The following is a 20,596-nucleotide window of genomic DNA, read 5'->3' on the forward strand; positions in this document are numbered from 1 at the left end:
AACTTTGATCATTTTCTCCACAGCCTGAATAAATTTTGGGTGCAAGAATAACTAAATCTAATTACAAACAAACAGGGAATCTTATCCTCCTAAAATTCATGCACTCTACATTAACATAGGTTTAGCATCTAAATCACTAGTCAGGTCTTCAAAAGAACTATGAAATAATTAGCACAAAATAAAAGTTTCTGTTGCCTTCCCAGGATAAGTACATCACATTGTTCTATTACTTATCAGGGAAAAAACTAGATACTGTATTAGATCATCCCTTAATATAGCCCAGGATAAGTCAAACTTCTTTTATATCCAGTTAACATGCAAACCATTTGACCTTTCCAACAGGACTACTAGAGAACTGGCAAGATCCACTTTTTAACCTATGGGACTTCACACAAGGCATTACATTTTACTTTCGGGCTTTGCTACAGGCACAGCTGACAGCAGCTGCAAGAGTTCATTCGTTCAAATACTTTCAGCTATCTCCTGCTTTACCTCTACTAAGCTTAACTGTTTAAGCTGAAGTTTCCAATAAAAGAGTAACTTAAAATGAGGAAAAAGAACCCACCTGTATAATACTAATCCATAGTAAAATATTATGGACTATTCCACTTGAAATTTTCTGGTCTACAAGTCTCTGTGCTCTGTGGCCACTTACTCAGTAGTTTTGGTGTAAAGTACAGCTTTTGGTGCAGCAATTATTAATCTGCTTTAAGGGTGTGTATCACGATATGATCATCAACTTACAGCATGCTATTTTGTCCCCACATTACCTCTCTAGCTGAGATAGCATACCCAAGCAACTACACAAAACTCTACTAATGTCTTGAAGTGACAAAGGATGAAAAGGTACTCCGTGGCAGACACCACCCAAATAACTGATAGTATTATTGAAAGGTGAGTAATGAAGGAAGCAAATAATTGGGAAGAGGGAGGAAACCCATGTCAACTCTCCTAAGAAAAGATAATACCTCTCTCCGCAAATTCAACTTGAGGACCTCATATAGCAAGGGAACCTGTCAGAGGTACTTCTGTCATATTTTTACCACTGTCACTGCCCTGAAGACTTGAGGCATTCAAACTCATATAACATTACCCTTAGCAGGGGCCTCCATCCCTCCTGTCTCTATTCTTGTAACTGCCACCTGAAGCAAACAAACTAGACAGAACAATGGGCTGAGGCCAACTGTATGAGGTTCAACAAGGAGAAGTTCCTGTGCTTGGGTCACAACAACCCCATGAAGTGTGACAGGCTTGGGGCAAAGTGGCTGGAAAGTGGCCCCGGGGGCCAGCGGTGGAAAAGTGCCTGGGGCTGCTGAACATGAGCCAGCGTGTGCCCAGGTGGCCAAGAAGATCACTGGCATCCTGGCTTCTGTCAAAAACAGTGTGGCCACCAAGTAAGGGATTGTACCCTTGTACTCATGACTGGTGGGGGCCACACCTTGAATCCTGTGTTCAGTTTTGGGCCTCTCATTACAAGAAAGACATTGAGGTGCTAGAGTGTGTCCAGAAAAGGACAATGGAGCTGATGAAGGGTCTGGAGCACAAGTCTGTCTCATGGGGAGCAGCAGGGGGTGTTTAACCTGGAGGAAGGGAAGCTCGGGGGACCTTATTGCTCTCTACAGCTACATGAAAGGAGGCTGCAGTAAGGTGAGGGTCAGCTTCTCCCAACAAACAAGCAGGACAAGAGGAAACGGCCACAAGCCAAGGAAGGTTTACACGGGATACAAGGAAAATTCTTCACCAAAGGGGTTACTAAGCATTGGAATGGGCTGCCCAAGAAAGTGGTTGAGTCACCATCCCTGGAGACATTTAAAAGATGTGTAGATGTGGCACTTCAGGACATAGTTTAATGGTGGACTTGGCAGTGCTGAGTTAGTGGTTGGACTCGATGATCTTACAGGACTTTTCCAACCTAAATGATTCAATGATTCTATTCCTCATATTTGTTCAAACTAACCTCAGCCTCAATTTTCATTTTTTATGACCACTGGCAGGAAGAATATCACCTTTCCCATATTTCCACTGCCTTAGGCATATGAGAAACAGTTTTCTCTCACACTTTCCCTTATATTGCTAACATATGAAATCTATTCTGAAAAAGTCAAAACAAATAATAATTTAAAAAAAGGAAAAAAAAAAAAAAAGAAAAAAAAAGCCAACAATGTTATCTCCTGGCTCCATACCAAAGCCAAACAAACAAACCTTTCAACACCATGTCTCTTCTCACAATGCCTTTTGATAGCCATCGGCCAATGAATAATGAGAAAAACAGTTACACTAAAAATAGCATCTCCAAATGGTGGGCCAGTCGACAGAAGCTGTCAGGCCTCCAGGGCAAGATACTTGCAAAGAAAACATGCCTAATATTTTGCAGTTACTATTCAATAAATGCTCCTGTCTTTTGGCCTCTGGAAGGACTGCCAATTTTGCATCTGCTCTGAACATCTAATCAGAGTTTATTTTTTCACTACATCTGTCTTTGAGAAGTAGACACTGCAAAGAAATACTTTAGTTTTTCCATCATGAAATATTTAGCTTATATTCCTCATACTGTAACTAAACTGTCACTTATAAGGGAAAATAGAAGAACCAGCATTTTTTAATGTAAAAAGAATGTGCTCACACATCACACCAGACATCCCTCAGCTACAAACTCTTTGGTTCCTTTTTCTCCCAGTACAGCCAGCTTCACTTCTGGTGGACTGACATCAGAGGAATTGTTTTTTTAAAAAATTAGCTTCCTACTCAGTCTGAAGAGGCTGTCTAACAAATAAGATCACAAACAGAACAAGATGCAGACACTTTTCTTACGCCTCTTCTCCCCCACACCCTCCCTTCTTCCCAAGCCCACACACCAGTGCTGGTCTGTCATTCTTTAAACAGCACAGCAGAATAGACAAGGGAAGGAAAACAAATGGTCAGAGGAAACAGCCCTTTTCCCAATTTTCAGCACTAAGATGTTAAACCAAAGTGAGAAAAGAGGCAGCTGGGAAATTACAGCCGTACCAACAGATCTCTTTCCATCTTCAGGTTTAACTGAGAAGCTCTTTAAAGACTGTTGCTTGCAACTACATGAACTCAGAAGCACTAACCAGCACTCTTAGGACTTGCAGAATACTTGCTCATATTAAACCACTTGTGCAGCTGGGAATTTTGTAATTATCCAAAGGAAAACCTCTGCTCCTTCAAGACTTGGTGCACAGAGGATGTAGACTTTGGCACTGGTAGCTCACTTGTCATTCTCAGTATATTTTTCAGTAAACCACATCTTGTAAACAACATTAAACAGAACAGAATAACACTTCCTACTTGGTATCTTGGCAAATCCCATTCATTTCATAACCACTGATAGCTCCTGTAAAATACAGGATTTGCTGCCCCAGGAGTAGCATCAGCAGGTACATGCTGTGATGTCTGACAGCATCTCTGACCTGTGCCAGGAAGTTACAGAATTACAGAAAGGTTGGGATTAGAAGGGATGTCTGGAGAGCATCTGGTTCAACCTCGCTGCTAAATCAGGCTAACATATGACAGCTAGCACAGGATTGCGTCCAGGTGGGTTTTGAGTATTTCCAGAGGAGACTCCACAGCCTATCTTATCAGCCTGTTCCAGTGCTCTGTCAGCCTTGAAGTAAGAAGTTTTTCCTCATATTCAGATGGAGCTTCATGTGTTTCAGTTTGTGTCTGTTATCCTCTGCCCTGGGCACAGGCTGTCTTCTCCAGGTTCAACTCTCTTGGATTTTTCTCAAAAAAGAGATGCTCCAGTCCCCTACTCATCTTCATAGTCCTTTGTTGGACACCCCTCCCCCCCACAATATTTTCTTGTCTTTCTTGCACTGAGGAGCCCAGAACTGCTCCAGATGCAGCCCCACCAGGTCTCAGTACAGGAGTAGAACCACATTCCTCTTCCTAACGCACCCCAAGATACCGCAGGTCTTCTTGGCCACCAAAACACGCTGCTGGCTCATGGAGTTTGTGTCCTCCAAGTCCTTCTCAGCAGAGCTGTTTCTCCAGCAGATTAGTCCCCAGCCTGTGCTGGTGCACGGGGGTTGCTCTTCCCCAGGTAGGGGACCCTGTATTTATGTTCTGTTGAACTTCATTATGTTCCTCTGCCCAATGCTCCAGCCTGACCAGACCTTGCTGAATGGCAGCATAGCCTACTGGTGTGTCAGCCACTCTTCCCAGTTTTCTACCATCAGCAAACTTGCTGAGGGGACACTCTATCCTTTCATCCAGGTCACTGATGAATCCTGTGGCAGAGGATAAGTTTAACAGGACTGGACCCAGGACTGACTCTTGGGGAACAACGCTGGCTGCAGGCCTCTAATTAGACCCTGTGCACTGATCACAACCCTGAGCTCTGCCATTGGCCAGTTCCCAATCCACCTCAGCTGGAGTAGTGGAATGCATCTTCAGCTGCATTTTGTGCAAACCATCACAACTCAGTAACAAATCAACCCAGCACAGCAATGCCAGCAGCTGACAGTTGGGGTTTAGTTAGGAGCTCTCAGTAGCTTCCAGGATGAAGCATAAAGTTACTGACACAATTATCACTGGCTAGGCCAGCAGTTCTAATGTTTCTCTCCTATTCACATACCTGCTTGAAAGACAACTTCCCCAATCTTCCATTACAATAACTTATTTCATACTTACACAAAACTTGATTTTACTGGAAATGACACACACAGCTTAATAAAATAATTCACACAAACACAAGGGCAAGAGGCTCAGCCAGACTCTAGTCAGTCAAAGTTGACATGCTACAGGTCCACTTAAAACATCATTTTCCTTTATCGTCTTCTCCCTATTTTCACACATATTAATGACCTCCCAATACCAGCATAAAGAATGTCAGGATGCTGCTCATGTGAGATGAATATTGAGCAGCTGATGTGCTGTACTTGCATTCCCTACGTCAGCCCAAGGTGGGCTACTCTTCCACCTCCTCCTTGAGTGTACTTCTTGCCAATAGACTTATTATCATGAGTCTTCCGTCAACTATAAGCTTGCAACTTCAACACAGAAAAACATCCTTGAAACAGTTGAAATAATGAAAACTGAAAAAACTGCAAAATCGAGCGGTTATTTCTGAGGCAGGAGTGGTGATTGTTTGTTGTGGGTGTTTTGAAGGAGAAAAGTGATCAGTGAAGTAGAAAGAAGCTGGCAGTGTGGGAAGAAACACACTGAAAGAAACTGCAGTAGAAAAACAGAGCTGTCAGTCAGCTCAAGCATTTCAACATGACTTTATTCCATTTAACTCCTACAGCAAGATAAAAACAAATAGCAAAACATCTTCTCAAAGACAATAGCTAAACTTGTCACCAGGATTCAACAAAAAAGTAGCTTTTAAATACAGGAAAACATCTGATGTATTTGCATTGGGTAGGAGGGTATGTATTGCCTGTAGACTACATTACTCTTCAAACCATAGCTTTGCTTGAGTATTTCCTTGTTCCTTGTAGTAAACACTGCCATAAAACAGAGAGAAGCGCCCTTTAGAGACCACATCACAAAAATTTTAATAAGCTACTAACTTGTAAAGCACACATTTGGAACAATGTATTCAAACCTCTCACAGGTCATCCCAACACCATGGATACATCATCAATACCAAACACCATTTATTTCAATCTGCAGAGCACAGCAGTTTTGACAGTTCTAATGTTAGTCATGCTTACTGAGATTATGCTGGTTTTGTTAATGAAACATGGGGAACTAACCAACTCCCCAAAAAGTAAAGTAAATATAATGTTAATTCGAAGTCTAAAGTAGTACGGATAGTTTTAAAAGCTACTGTGTTGCACCTAAATAACATAGAAGATGATGTAGATAGGTCTGACCCCAAAATTCTGTTAATATAGAACTTAGCACGCTTGAAAGCCACTTCATGAATCATACCCAGCAACAAATCGGAGTAGTTTATTTCCAAAATTGCACTTGTTCCTTCTATTGAATGAGAATAAACTCTTGCAAAATAAATCTTGTTCTGATCTCCTCTACCTTTCATGCTTTTTTTCTTATTTTTGCACCATAGTAGAGGTCCTGAAGGAATAAGGACAACAGTTGCTTCTTTAATTAATGTAAACCACCATGAGGAAGCAACTCAGAATAATCTAAGTTTGCACACATGGGCTCTAGTAATTTCTGTATTCTTCACTGCAGGCTAACTGCTCACAGTTTGCAATCTCTTGTTACACAAATATCATCTCAGAATTAAGTACCTGGAAATCCTACAGTACACTTACATGTGGCAGCCTGAGCCACTTTAACACTTGGCTGTTAATAAACCCAAACACACCCTTTATTCCTTACTACTTTGAGAGCAACTTCCTTCCCACGGGCCCTTGCTTCATGGGAACCATACTGCCCATCACATTCCCACCACATCAGCTTCCCAGTGTGAAATTCCTGACCTGTGCAATGGCACTCTGCAGGGCTCAGACAAGTGCCTTCACCAGGCAGGGAGGAGGACTGGGAAAAGCCACCCTGTTGAAGTCCACATAACAAGTTCCACATGCATTTGTATAGTACAGACATATATGCTATACATGTCATGTATGTACACATAACTATGTGCATATGTGGCATATACTTACACTGATACATGTAATAACCATCATATCACAGCAACCCCAACACCATGTTCATTACCTCCCATAAAATATACAGCTGTATAATTAAACATAGCAACTTTACAGCACTCAGCTATATAAAGTGACTGACATAACCCTGCAATAACTGTTGCTGTTGGTTATGAAGTTCTGACTAGTCTGCAATATACTAATTTATGAAAAATAATATTAACCTTAGCTGACCATAAGAATTTCAACTGAAGGATACAAAACAGTCTCATTTTACCGTACAGAGGCAACGAAGAATATGTCCATTTAAACCATATCCTGTGCAAACTCAAGTGACATACTAAAAACTTTCTTCAAGGAACTGTAAGATCTTAATTTGTTCAAATCATTAGTGAAGAGACTAACTTTTCAGATAAACAGCTTTAGAAACCAGTGTATTCTCTGTGTTTCATAAACTACACTTTATTTAAACTTAATTTCAAGGAGTTTAAACTAAAGCAGGAAATTAGCCCTCAGCAGCCCAGCATTCATCTTCAGCATCTAGAGGACAAATTAAAAACAAAACCAAAGAGACCTCCTTGCCAAGGAACATAATTATGCTGTCTCATTACTGTTTTGCTACAATAATTTAATTAGCAGCCTTCAGATACAGGAAGGAATTTATGCTACATCAGGAAAAGAAGGGCTTGGGGGGTGAATGGTACACGCTGTTCTAGCATACCAGGAACACGGGTGTTGAATTCTTCCAGTAAAAACTATCAGGCCAAAGCTGGATTGGCATGCCAGAACTAAGCTTGCTTTTTTTTTTTTTTTTTTTTTTTTTTTTAATCCAAAGGAGGGAGGAAAAAAAAAAAAAAAAATAAAAAAAAAAAAAGGCACTAAGCATTCTAATGCTTGCATACTCTTAACTGCAAGTAGGAAGACACAGCGCAGCTGAGGAGTGGTGCTGAGGTGGAGATTGTGCTTCTCTGCCCATGCACAATTAAAGCTCTGAAACCACACCAGTCCCTGTCTTTCATTATTCTGCTCTTGTGGGCACTGACATTTGTCATTAGGGAATCCCATAACTGAGGCTTTTACACGTAGCTCTTTAGGCCAATTCCTCCAGCCTGCTCCATGCGACAGCGCATTTGATTCCTGCAATAAAGTTGTAGTCTAGGCTTAGTCCAACATATGTTTCCTCTTTTAGATGGCAAGCCTGCTTACACCAGTACTGCACTCTAGATCTCCAGGATAACAGAGGCCTCTACAAAAAAACGATTACCCTTTCCTGAAGCTGGTTGTTTCGCATGACTTACTGCCTATAGCGCTTAACTGCTCTGTCAGTATCACGCACAAGGACCCTGTGCAGACAAGCTCCTGTGCCTTTGTAAATCCTTGTCATGAAAGCCCTTGTACCAACAAATCTGTAGAGCACCATCCACATCCCCAGTTCAAATTTCTCATTAGTGTACAAGTAACCAGCTACTGAACAAGAAACTGGATTACAGTTCGGCTTTAAAGTCCCTGAAATCCAGGAATAAACTGCTTTTCAACCCCTTCTTGCCTCAAGTATTAACTGTCCTAATCAGTACGCAGGCATTTCTACAGCTCTCCAGTCTATTTTAGCCATATAAAAAGAATTTTTCAGAGCCAAACTGTACTGTATTTCACCAGCATAATCCACCAGTGGATAAGATAAGCCAAGACTAAATGAACTGGAAGGGTTTGAAACCCTAGTTAAGATTAGCTAAAAATACCCCCATGATGCATAAACCCAAATAGAAACCTGCTCCATCTCCCAGGGCAGTATCAATTCTGCCATCCCAACAGGTGTAAAAAATAATTAATCTTTGTCACTAAACTCCACAAAAATGAAGGAGGAAGAGGAGAGCTGTTGACAGAGGAGGGGCCATTTGTATAAAAATGATTCCACATGTCTAATCAGATTTAAAGGTGTCAGAGCCATCTAAAACCAGTCCCTTCACCCAGAGATTTCCAGTGATCCCAGAAATTCAATACTGCAAAGTTTGTCCCTATATTTTATGTGCGAAGTGCTTCAGCCATCTGAAAAAGGCTTTGAAACTCAGCCCACGCTGAAAGACAACCCTTCCCTGAACACACAGTTTTAAAGTAGGAAACTAGTTAGACAGTGCTGGGTACAAAGATCATATTTGTTTTGACTTAGTTCCTCAAATCCTTTGAATACCAGTTCAGAGCACATACTCTATAAAACACTCATGAGAAACTGGCACGTTCATTCAGGCATATATTGATGAACTGCTATTTACAACTACTGTCATTTAAGTACCTTTTTATTACAAATCGTAGGATTTGTAATAGCAGACACCACAAGATCCTCAGGCAGCTAAGAGATGCTGAACAAACAAGGGTAACACGAGTGATTTTTCCCCACTGCTTCCCATTTGAAATGCACAGGCTCAGCCCAGCAAAGTAAATTGCTTGTTTCCTGTTAGCCTCCAACCTCTGCATCTCTGTTTTCTTGATGGGAGCAGGGAAGGGAATTCGAGGGTAATTTATTTTGTTATTTGAATAAACAAATGCTGATAAAACAACCATTTCAAATGAACAAGTCCTTCCTAAGCTAATTTCCTTGGAGCCTTCACACAATAAAGATTTATTTTCCCCTCTCTATCCCTCCCTCCCCGACCCCCAGCAGTCCTCCATGCCACAGGGCAAGTTGAGCCCCAGTGTCTGTAATTAATGGCTTTGTCTGGAGGTTGTGGGTTGGCCACAGCATAACAGATACCCACATGCAGGAAAAGAAGCAAATGCACTTACTCGAGAGATAGACAGAGGCACATTGAAATCCTTGCCCCCTTGAAGCCTGAAACCCCAGGGAGCTGGCCCGACCAAAGACACGCTGTAGTTGCTCATGATGTTTAGTATTCAAGGACCAAATCCAAAGAACTGATGCCTGCAGAAGAGGATTAGAGTTTTAATTTAAAGTTGATAAAAACAAAAGGCACTGTCTGCAATTTTGAAAGCCTTCTTTCTTTGGCTGTATTCCCCTCCCCCAAAACAGCCAAAATTCCCACACCAGGTCTGTCATGACTTGTGCTTTTCTTCCTCATACGTTGTTTCCCTCCATAGCTTAGGAAGAAACAGAACTTGGAGAACTGCTGCTGCTGCCAAAATGTTTGACAACTACTTTTTACTAACAAAACACTGTGTGGGGCAAGGGGGGTAAAACTATCCAGCATTAAAGCTCAGCTTAAAAAAAGTCAATATTGAGACAAGCATGAATGGATAGCATCCCTTCAACAGAAGTATGGAAGACATTAGCACTACCGGCACATTCATTTATAACAAAATTAATATCATATGCTGCCATGTCATCAGCTCAAAGCTTATTTCTAAATACAACAATGTCAAAACATCACAACTTCGCAGTTAATCAGAAGAAAATAAAATCCCTGTAATTTTTTGTAATTTTTATAGCATAGTTTCATAGTGGCAGAACGATGTCACAAATGAGACAGATATTAAAACCAACCCTCAAAATTAAATCTGCGAACTAAAGCAAAATATCCACAGTCACAATTCAATGCTGAGGAAGCAAAACCCAAGCATATCCCTCTCCACAAATGTGGCCAACAAATTACCTTTAAAAGGCAACTGAGATATTTAAGTGCTGTTCAGCGTCAAAGATAAGGGCTTCAGTTCCACCTCAGATAAGTAATGTTACAATGACATCTTAGGTAGTGGATGCCGTCTATTTTTGTATAGTTGAAGCCCGGCAGGAGCACACCAGGGCGGGCTGGTGTAAGACTACACCGGGGCACAGCCAGATTCCATACTCATATAGGGACATTTAAGGTGGACCTTCAGCCAAGCAGCAGCAGGCGGCTGCAAACCCCACCAAACGCTGAAAAGCCCGGGTTTAGCTGTTCGTACACTGCAGGGGGGCCGCGTTAGTTTCTCAGAGGCGGTGGATTTTTCCAAATGCATCTCACTCACAAGGAGCATGAGAGCAGGGCTGTCACACAGCCCCCATCGATGCAAGGACGCCACTCTCCAAGAGAGCCATCCACAAGGCACGTTTTTGGGTTCATCTCCCAGAGCGGCAGCGATCCACTGTTCAGACTTTTTTCTAAATCAGTGAACTTCATTCACACCGATGGCCACTCAGGTAACCAGAGCAGGGCTGCTGGCATCAGACAGTACAAGATATATATACATATATATATATATTAGGAAGCAGAATTTGGAGCTTGTACCAGAGGTGCCTGGGCGACTGGGCCACTCCTAACCCACCACTCCCTGCTGGCATCCAGCAAAGGGGCAGCTCTGACCACAGGCGCTGACTCAACCCACCCTTAAAAACCTCGACAAGCACCAATGTACAGAAGGGGAAACGCACAAGATTGAGCTCTCCTGCAGCTAAGGAGGAAGAAAAGTCCCCGCCAAGTTTGAGCTAAGATTCTAAGGAGGCTTGCTCACCACTAAAAGGAGAACTAGGCTGTTTAATTGCCCTATGCACAGAACTCTTTTAAAAAGAGGATCCTAATTAGCCATAGATTTCTTTCTATATAAAAATACATATTCTTTTAACTCCTGCTAAATGAAATCCACTGCAGTGACAGGTCACTATAAACTATAAGACTGTAGAAAAGCAACCAGTCTGGTCTAGGGACCAGCACACAGTGAGTTGTTTCACACAGGTGAGAAGGCTTTACCTGGCAAAAAAGTACCTGTGTAGATTTTTTTTCTTCTTCTTTTCTTTAACTAAGCATCAGCTAGTATTACAGACCCAGGAAAAAGAATGAATTCTATTAGGAATTGCTACCATTCTTTTTCATCTGTAGCAACTAGAAATAGGAAGGAGGAAAACACAGGCTGAAACACCATGCATCCCACTCAGCATCACACATCTTTCCTTTCTTACCCCTTTAATTCTGATATATCTGCATCTCTAACCTAGAAAGGAAGGGCAAACAAAGCAGACCCGTCTCGAGTTTTATTTAACGAATTTCTTAAAATCTGTCGAGGCAGGCAACAGCTAAAGGAAAACACAGCAAACCACCAACCTCGCTTCACGCGGGGAGCACTGTGCAAACAAACCAGTTACGGGTGAAATTGTGCAACTTTCCTTACAGACGACCAAACGCCTGGTGGACCTGCGTCTGCGGAAAGGGGGAATTTCAAATCCCGGGCAGAAGGCGGGCCCGCACCGCGGGCCGGGCACAGCGGGGCCTTCCCGCCCCGGGGGGAGCTGCGGGCAGCGCCAGCACACCCAGCACACCCAGCACCTCCCCGGGACCAGCCCCACGGCCGCCGCAGGCTGGGGACAGACCTCCCCAGAGCGCTGGGTCTCGGCTGCAGGCGCTCCCACAGCCCCAGCCGCTCCAGGTGTCACAAATCCCGGGAGCGGGGCACTCCGCAGCCCGTGCCCGGGCAGCCCTGCGCGCTGGGCTGAGGGGAGAGGCCCCGCAGGTGCCCCACAGCCCGCGCTCCCCGAGGCGCTGCCCCGCCGCACCCCGGGCGCCTCACTTACAGGAGTTAAATAAAAATAAAATAAACACTGAGGAGCTTTACAAACCGTGCCCAGCCTACTGACTTTTTGCCTAACCCCCCCCCACTACCCCGTTTTTGGTTGTTTGGTTTTTTTTGGGGTTTTTTTTCTGTTGTGTTTCTTTTGCCCCGGCACTCACCCGGCACAGCGCGGAGAGCGAGCACAGCGCGGCGCGTCTGCGAGGCGGCGGCTCCGGCCCCCCGCTCTTGTTTGCACTTCCGTCTCCCGCCGCTCCTCCCCTGCCCGGCCCAGCCCAGCCCTGCCCGGCACGGCACGGCCGCCTCGGGGCGCGGGGCAGGGGCCGGAAAGCCCGCGCCGTGCCCGGGGGTGCTGTGTTGTTTGTTTTGTTTTGTTTTGTTTTGTTTTGAAGAGGGGAAGGCTGACTTTCACACCCTTTGATACGCGCACAGGCACCTGCGGAGCGCAGGGCGAGCGGGAAGGGGCCGCGCCCCCTGAGGGAAGGGCAGCCTGAGGCGGAGCAGGGGACCCCACGGATAGAGGGTAATTTGATTTAATGATTTAACGTGGAGTAGCGTGAGGAATGACAGGGATGTACTTGCCCCCTGAGGACATCAAAGCGGGGGAACGGCGGCCAGGCAGAAGAGCTGTCGGAGCTAACAGAGAAGGCTGGCACAAGAACAAACAGGTACAGGGAGTAGCCATGCGTTAAGTGCAGCTCCGAAACTGGAAGGGATCCGCCAGAAATTAAGGTCTCTGGCGTAGCCTTGCTGTAGGAGTGGGTGCATGAAGTGAACCAGGTTCTAAGGTGATGGTTGATTAGATTGTTACAGGACTAATAATTAACACGGAGACTGTCCAGCTTGGAATGCGGCTGGGAATCCGTGGAGCGGGGCCGGGAGAACACTGCTGGGCCTGCCAGCGCCGGGCACTGCCTTGGGAGGGCAGGAACAGGGCAGAGATGAAACAGCGGCGCTTCAGAGCCACATTGGGCTGCCCCTCACAGGTTGGTGAGGCTGGAGGGTCCTGCCAGACCTCACCTGCGACAAGAAGTCATTACAGGTGAAAGTGGCTGAGAAATAAATGTGCATCTAGTTCACAGTACTATTGTCCGTATGATTCAAAGGATTTCAGTGCCCTCCTCAAGCGTGGATTTACTGTGGAGAAAGAGTGCAGAAGAAAGCTTTAGATTCTTATTTGTCACCATCCAGCACAACACACAGTCCCCATAATAGACAGCCCTGCCTCACCCCTCCGGCCCCAGAGCACTGTCCCTTGCTTTTTTGTCACCTGCACAGCCTTGAGCCTGATTTTGGCCCTGCTGTGCCCATTGTCCTCACAGGCTCCCCCAGATGGGAGCCCTCAGGCTGAGGCTGATGCTGGGTTAGGAGACCTGTGCCCTTGGTGCCTGGGTGTGCAGGAAACCAGAGCCTGTCCAATCCTCTGAGCCCTGGCTCAGTGCACCTTAACAAGGGTATTTTAGCGCTGACCCACTGAGCTGTGTGTCTTCTCACTTGCCATAACTAGGACAAATGCACCTCAAACAGCATCCCAAAAAGAAAAGCATCTAAACTCCCCACTACGGTAGCCAAACCACTGTTTCAGAAATTTTCCTTCCTTAGTCTGCTCTTTTCCTATTGACTTTCTCCAATCAGGCAAAACTAAAAATCCCTGTTACGCAAACAGACTTCACATGATTTTAATTCATGGAGGTGGAAATTACCCAACACAGGGAATTTTCATTATGTCACAAGGGTTGTATGTCACTCTCAAGCTGTTTTATTTATTAGAGTAGAAAAAGGTCCAGGACCCTAGTGTGACTCATATGATATCTCTCTCCAGTGTCACTGTCCCTGTGCTGACTGCTTGGGTAGCAATCTGCTCTCAGCTCACCCGAGCACACAGCCTGTGGTCCTGCTGGATTTTGCACATTGCCACGTTAGTGAAAAACATCCTTTTCCACTTCCGTTCTCCCAAAGCCTTCAGCTTTTCCTGTTGGAGAAGTAGCTTGCACATGACATGCAGCATCTCAGGACAGTATTACATTAATTCATCGTGACTGAAGAACAACATGCAGAGAGATTTTTGCTGGTTGGTGTTGCAGCAGGTTTCAGCCCTGGCAAGCCTGCATGCAATCTGCACCATACCCACCCATTGCAGAAAGGCCAGTGCCACACCCTGGCTGCTCAAAGCTGGCAGTCTCATCTTTTAAGTCCGTCATCACTTCGCTGTGGCGTGATCGGTTTGTAACAAATGAATCTGCCTCCAGAGGCAGGGCGTAGGAATAGAGGCAACTCATTAGCTCGAGATCGCTCCAGTCTTGGTCACTTTTCAAATATTCTCCTCTTTGAGAAAAAGCTTTTCATTAAAGATGAATAGCAAAATTAGAGATAGTAAGTTGAGAAAGAAAACTCGTCGGCAGCTACAACTGTGGCCTGCCTGTTCTTCCCACCACTACCGGATTTTAGACAGAGCTTGCATTTTTCCCTCTGAAGAAGGAAGGAAGGAGTCTGGAAATTAATTAAATGCAGTAGTCAGCTAGCCAGGCAGATACAGCCTATCTCAGAATTACTCAGGCACTTAAGTCTCGTTTAAATGCTAATGAAATGCCTTAGGTGCCAGGTAATGGGCACTGCAGAACTGACAGAAAATATCACCTGCGGTGGTGGCGAAGCACAAAAACGTATTTGAAAATTGAAAAAGCCCATAAATTATGAACAGATTAACAATGCACAGTCAAATTATTCTTAATTAAGCAGCAGTTAATGTAACGTTACATGTAACGTCTGTGTGCTAAGGCATTGAACTACAAGCTGCTTACTTTCACTTTTGCTTTTCTTCCAAAAGTAAAGGTAGTGTAAATATTTACACTCAGCGCATAACTGTGTTCAGCACAAAGTAACCTTCCCTCTAAAGAGGTTAATGTGAATATCATCTAGAGCATAACAGTTTATTTCCAGTTCCAAGATAGCTCTATGGCCAAAAAATACAATAAATTAGATAATTTCTATGTGTTTCTGAGAAACAGGGGCTGCTGTCAGCTTTTGACAGGGCAAGCTGTTACACTTTGGTCACGGTGAAGCCCAAACCACCTAGAACTGGTGTCAGAAGAACTTCTATTTTTCTGTTTGTTTGATATTTTGTGGTTTTGTTGTTTGTTTGTTTTGTTCTGTTTTTCTTTTCCTGTCTCTGTTTTGGAAAGATACCCAGTGCTGAATTGCATCCTCTCATACATCCTGTCCACCACAATAAGCCCAGTTAGCCCAAAAACTTCTTCGCATGGGAGGAGCCATGTGGTTGGGCAGAGTGGCTGCCAGGAGGTTCAGGATCCAGCCAGCTGGGCAGCTGCACCCACCCAAGTCACTTTGGAACAGCTTTGGCAGCCAAAAAAACCCTCATGGTCAAATTTTCTCTTACTTGTCACTTTTTTTTCTCTCCTCTTAGAGCCCTGTTCTCCCCCCAGCTGTGCTGACCATCTTCACACTTGTCATCAGCCCATTTTCTCACTGAGCATGTTTTCCTGTGTTACTTCTGTAGCTGTGTCCTCTCTGACACCAGTTTGCTCCTCATCTCGATGATCAAGACAGCTTTTAAGCGTGTGGTTTTCATCAGATTGAAAAGTTAACGGTGTTGCTGTTCTCACTCTAGCCATTGAAGCTCTTAATGTTATAAACGGTTTTATTAGTCTTTTTTGTACCGATTTCTTTTTTATTTTAGCTAATCAAGCCTTCTTTAGTTTATGGGTGCTTTTGTTTGTAAAGAGAAAGTAATATTTACTAATAAAATACTCCTTATTTACAGTGTCTCTAAAATCTTGGTAAATTGCGTAAACAGGGGAAATGAATGTTATTCCTGAGCTCCTTTGTCGTGGCTGAGCAGGCACGTTGGAGCCTGGTCATTCCTTGTTCTGAGCTAGGAATATCTGTTTTATTCCCTCCTCCTCAGGTAAAAGAAGGACATGCCACAGGTTAAACATTTCTACCTTGGGAATCCAAACCAACAAAACAGCAACTAAACCTCTTCATTCCGGGAAACACAATTAACCTTTCCAGAAGCTTAAGGTTATCTTCTTATCACATTAAACGTGGCCCATTTTAGGGACTGAAATCAATCTGAAGCTTCTCAGAACGTCACAGCCTGAACGGCTTCATCCTTAGCCCTGCTGTGAGGCATTAGCCTCATTTTACAGATGGTGACCAGAGGCAATAAACATTATACATGCAAGGAATCAACTGTCAAAGAATTGAAACCAGTTCTTCCAAATTCCTTCACAGCTACTAACAACTAACTACTGGATTACTCTACCCCAGGCTGACATGGTCCTTTCTGCTTCCTCAAATGGAGCAATACATGGGAAGAAAAAGTGAGGGGGAAAAAAAATCAGACTTCATATTTACCATTTTTGACAGTCAAGCAAGTTATGGAGTAATGCTCTCAGTTATCTGTGTTCTTACCTCTTGAAGCAAGCTGCCTGCCTTAATTTCCTTCTTCTTAATGGCAAGGAATGGTTAATGCAGACACCTGTGGCTTGGTGTGGTTTAATTACAGTCCATCAGCTTCGCAGGAAGGGTTTGCTGAGTGATGTCTTTGTTTGATGAGCTATGTTTGAGATCCGCTATGAATACCAATTAAGTAGGGTTTGGCAGGTAAACAGCCGAACTTTGAGAGTGATCTTTGCAGTTATTTATATTAATTAATGCCATGGTAGAGGAGGTGCAGCTTTGCCTGTAGACTTGTGTGTGATAGATTGCCTTGGTGAGGGAGGGAGCGGGTGCAGGCTGCAGCACGAAGAGCCTGGCAGGTCGGGAGCAGCCCGGCACAGGGGTTTGCACAGAGGGCACAGCAGGGCAGCAGGCAGCTCCCCTGCTTTATTCCTACCAGCACTATTCACAAAAGCACAGGATTTTTATGGAGTCTGTTCTGCTGTTCAGCCTGGACACTCAGCAGGTGCCATCTGGGGTTCCACCCCCCACAACCCCACACCATCCTCAGGTCAAAGCCCTTCAGCCAGTTCACACAACTGAACCGGTACAAAAATGAACATAGTCCAAACTAGTGACATCCCACTGTATCAACAGGTCTAACAATACATTTACAAGTGTTTGGAAATAAAATGAGGGAGGGAAAAATTAACTTATCTTTCCTGTTGCATTGACTTAGCTGTCCTGCATTTTATAACTGCTTAGGTAAAGCCATACAAAAAGCTGTGCATGTAGAGAAACCTCTCTAAGCCTTCGTAACCACCTCTAGAGTTGTTTGAGGTTTTTTTCCCCAGAGAAATACAAAACAGGTAAGAGAGCAGTGAGATCAGAGAACATGTCCAGGAGATCTTATTTTAATTGCTGCCCACAGAAGTATTATATCAACTAATAGCTACTCCTACAGTAAATAAAATACAGGTAAACCTTTCTGACAGAGGAGAACAGCAGGAAAAGAAAAAGAAATAGCCACCAGAGAAGCTTGTATTTATACATTTTAAGAATTTGAGCCAAACTTGTATACACCAGTGTCATATTTATGTGTGAATTGTTTTGCGAGGACTAATTTGTGAAAACACCAGTTCCTTGTTGGCTTTGCAAGGCTGGCTACCACACAGATCTGTCTGTCACACCCAAAAGACTGAAACCTGCATTTGTGCTGATATTTTTGGTCAAAATTCTGTGCATAAATCAAGATCAGCAAGAGGGACAGAAGGGACCTCAGGTACATAGAAGCATCCCTCACTGTCAGAAACAGTTGTGCCCTCCCTGGGTGGATCCAGGAGCCATCAAGCCCGAGCCTTTTCCTCCTGAAATGCTACAGCATTTCTTCCCAACTGAATTTACATCTTAGAAGTTCCTATGCTTTTCTGGTCCTGGCTGTTCCCATTGGAAGGTTGTTCTTGCCCCTGTTTGTTTTAATGGCCAGCAACCTGCATCTTATTTCCAGACTAAGTTTAGTCACATATGGGTTTAAATAGTTCTCCCTCACTGCTGTTTGACTCCTGGGTATTTTTAGAGGGAAACCATATCCCCTGTCAACCTTCGTTTTTCTGGGCTGAACGAGCCGAGGTTGCCTTGGCCTCCATTTGTAAGGAAAGATCATGGCACTCCTGGTGATCTCAGTAGCCTTTCCTTACACCTGTTCAGATTTGTATTTTCCATGGGCATGAGACATCAAAATCATATGAAGTGTCCTAAGGACACCTTACTGATGTCATCCTCTGCCATGGATTTAGTGTTTCTACTGGAAACATCTTGATTGACATGTTCCAGAATGACATTTCCTTCTCTAAAGAAAATTGTAACAGCACTCCAGTAGTACTGGAGAATTGCCCAGTTGATTAACATTTTTCCTATTTTTCTCCCATTTTCAGTTTACTGAAATAATTATATCCACATAGATATATGTGCTTTTATTATCTATGCTTCTGAATTCAACTCCATTACATTGTTGTTCTTCCCATAACATTTTTCAGATTTTTCTCCCTCCTGATAGGGCCTCCCAACTTTTGTCATCCACAAATGTCATTAGCAAACTTGCAGTCTTTGTGCCTAGTTTACTGTGAAAACATTAAGCAGGAAAGCTTTCAAGACCTTTTAATTTTATAACCATATATTTATATAATTATATACAAATATGTAAACAAAATCTATTTACTACCTTTCTGCCTCATACTTCTTGTTGAGTCTTCCCTGCTGAAGTCTTCCTTGCTCACCTGGCATAAAAATGATGGTTTTGGCAGTGTAAGGATTGAAGCAGGACATCAGATGCTTGTCCTGAAGCCCAGATGAATGAAATCTGACACATTGCCTTTGTTTATAACCTCAGTGACAGGACGGCTGTGAGGTTAGTCTGACACAGGCTGCCCTTGGCAAGAGCAAGGAGCCATGCTGGGAGGAAAGCACAGAAGTGCTGCAATCTCTGTCTGGAGAGATGTTCAGACCAGAGCCACGGGAGTCATAGGCTGTTAAGATGTCTGAGTGGAGATGGAAACAGAGAGACAGTATTAAATTATATTTCATGATGTCTTAGACACAAAACATTATTGTGCCAATGTTTGTGAGGCAGCAGAAGGAGAGCACTTAGTGTCATAGAGTCATAGACTAGTTTTGGCTGGAATGGATCTTAAAAGCTCATCGTCCAACCTCTCTGCAATGAACAGGGACATCTTCAACTAAATTGGGTTGCTCAGACCCCTGTTTGTTTCAAAACAGTAAAGGGAACAAAAGGAAGATGGAGAAACAGTATTTTAGAATTTAAGGCTGTTAAAGCAAGAGTAAAATACTCTCTTAGACAATTTAAAGAAAGAGGAAAAGAAAGTAAAAACTGTTGTTGAAGTTGTTTCTCATCCATGCTTCCTATGAGCAAGGTGGTTACCTAACATGGGTAAATCAAAACTATGGATATCTCAGTTGGTCTCTGAGCTTATTTACTATACCCACATATGGAAAAACGTACCATCTGCTTCCTGTAGAGGTCAGGCTATATATAAACAACTGCAAGTGAAGCAGGACCCGGTGCAATTGGCTCTATGAGCTGCCTGTCCACGGCATCTGTGCAGCTGCAGGTGGGACATGGAGTCACATCAATCAATCTAGGGTTAAACAGGAGCTGACAGTACTTTGGAGGAACATGAAGTGCCTGCAACCTATTAGATGGACACAGGCCTGCACTCTCTCTCTCTTTGCATGAGGAGCCACCCTCCAAAGCACAGTGATAAAATCCTCTCAAAGTTTTCACTTTAAAGAATATGTCAGAGTGTCAGAACAGTGACATCAATCATTTTAGGCACGGTGTACATATAGAAATGCATAACACAGGTTGCACAGCAGTACCTGCAGTGTCTGTGCTAAGTGACAGAAAAATATATTAGAGACTAGTTAAAGAAACAGCTTGAAAACAGCTTGAAGGAGAAAACAGTGAAAGTGAGAGGGAAAAGAGTGAAAAGTTGTAGCCACCACCTATTGTGTTTAAACTTGTATTGTTTCTAAAAATACAAAAGCAGAAAGCTGGTAGGAAATGTTGATGCCAGAAAGCTTTCAGCAAGTAAAGGGCCATGCTGGTGCCCAGTGTAAAACAGCCTCCAGGATTGAATCTGACAGCCATGTCCTAATGCCACTGCTCAGCTCCACCTCAGCTTGACCAAAACTTCAAAGCCTATTAAAATCAAGTAGAAACTTTCTGTGGCTCCGGCTCCCAGGTTTAAAATTGGCACTGGACTTTGTCTCGCATTTCGCCTCTTCCCCAGCCCTTGTAGCTCGATACCCCTCGTTAGCCTGCTCAGGATGGTTTCTGTCCCTGTCTCTAGAGAACATTTGTCACCCGGGGCTGCTCCTGCCCCTGCTTATTTCGCCGAGAAGGAATTTTGGCAGCAATTAGCTGAAGTGAATTTCGGGACCTTCAGCCTGTTTGTTTGACCTCTGGAAGTAGGTGGCTAATTCAAGGACAATGGGAGCTGTCGTGTTACCTGTTTCCAACATGAAATCAATCAGGGGAGAGCGGGAGTGAAGTCAGCCTTTCTGTTTTGATAAGAGGGTGTCCAAAGATCTCTGGAATGAGT

At 43.8% G+C, this 20,596-nt stretch overlaps 1 protein-coding gene across 4 annotated transcripts in view; it reads right to left on the minus strand.

Moving 5' to 3' along the window:
- Positions 1-12,547, minus strand: part of PDLIM5 (PDZ and LIM domain 5) — a 123,671-nt gene extending 111,124 nt beyond the window's left edge. Inside the window, exons 1-2 of one of the 4 annotated variants that reach the window (XM_083860776.1) lie at positions 12,236-12,526; positions 9,363-9,498 (exon numbers count right to left, since the gene is read on the minus strand). In XM_083860776.1, the coding sequence (XP_083716902.1) occupies positions 9,363-9,458 (96 nt within the window). In that variant the 5' untranslated portion in view covers positions 9,459-9,498; positions 12,236-12,526. Of the gene's footprint in view, positions 1-9,362; positions 9,499-12,235 lie in introns of all 4 variants that reach the window. The other 3 variants (XM_083860777.1, XM_083860778.1, XM_083860779.1) reach the window with 3 other exon arrangements.
- Positions 12,548-20,596: the final 8,049 nt, after the last annotated feature.

Source organism: Zosterops lateralis (genome assembly GCF_965231275.1).
Source record: "Zosterops lateralis genome assembly, chromosome: 5".
In the NCBI taxonomy this organism is placed as follows: domain Eukaryota; kingdom Metazoa; phylum Chordata; class Aves; order Passeriformes; family Zosteropidae; genus Zosterops; species Zosterops lateralis.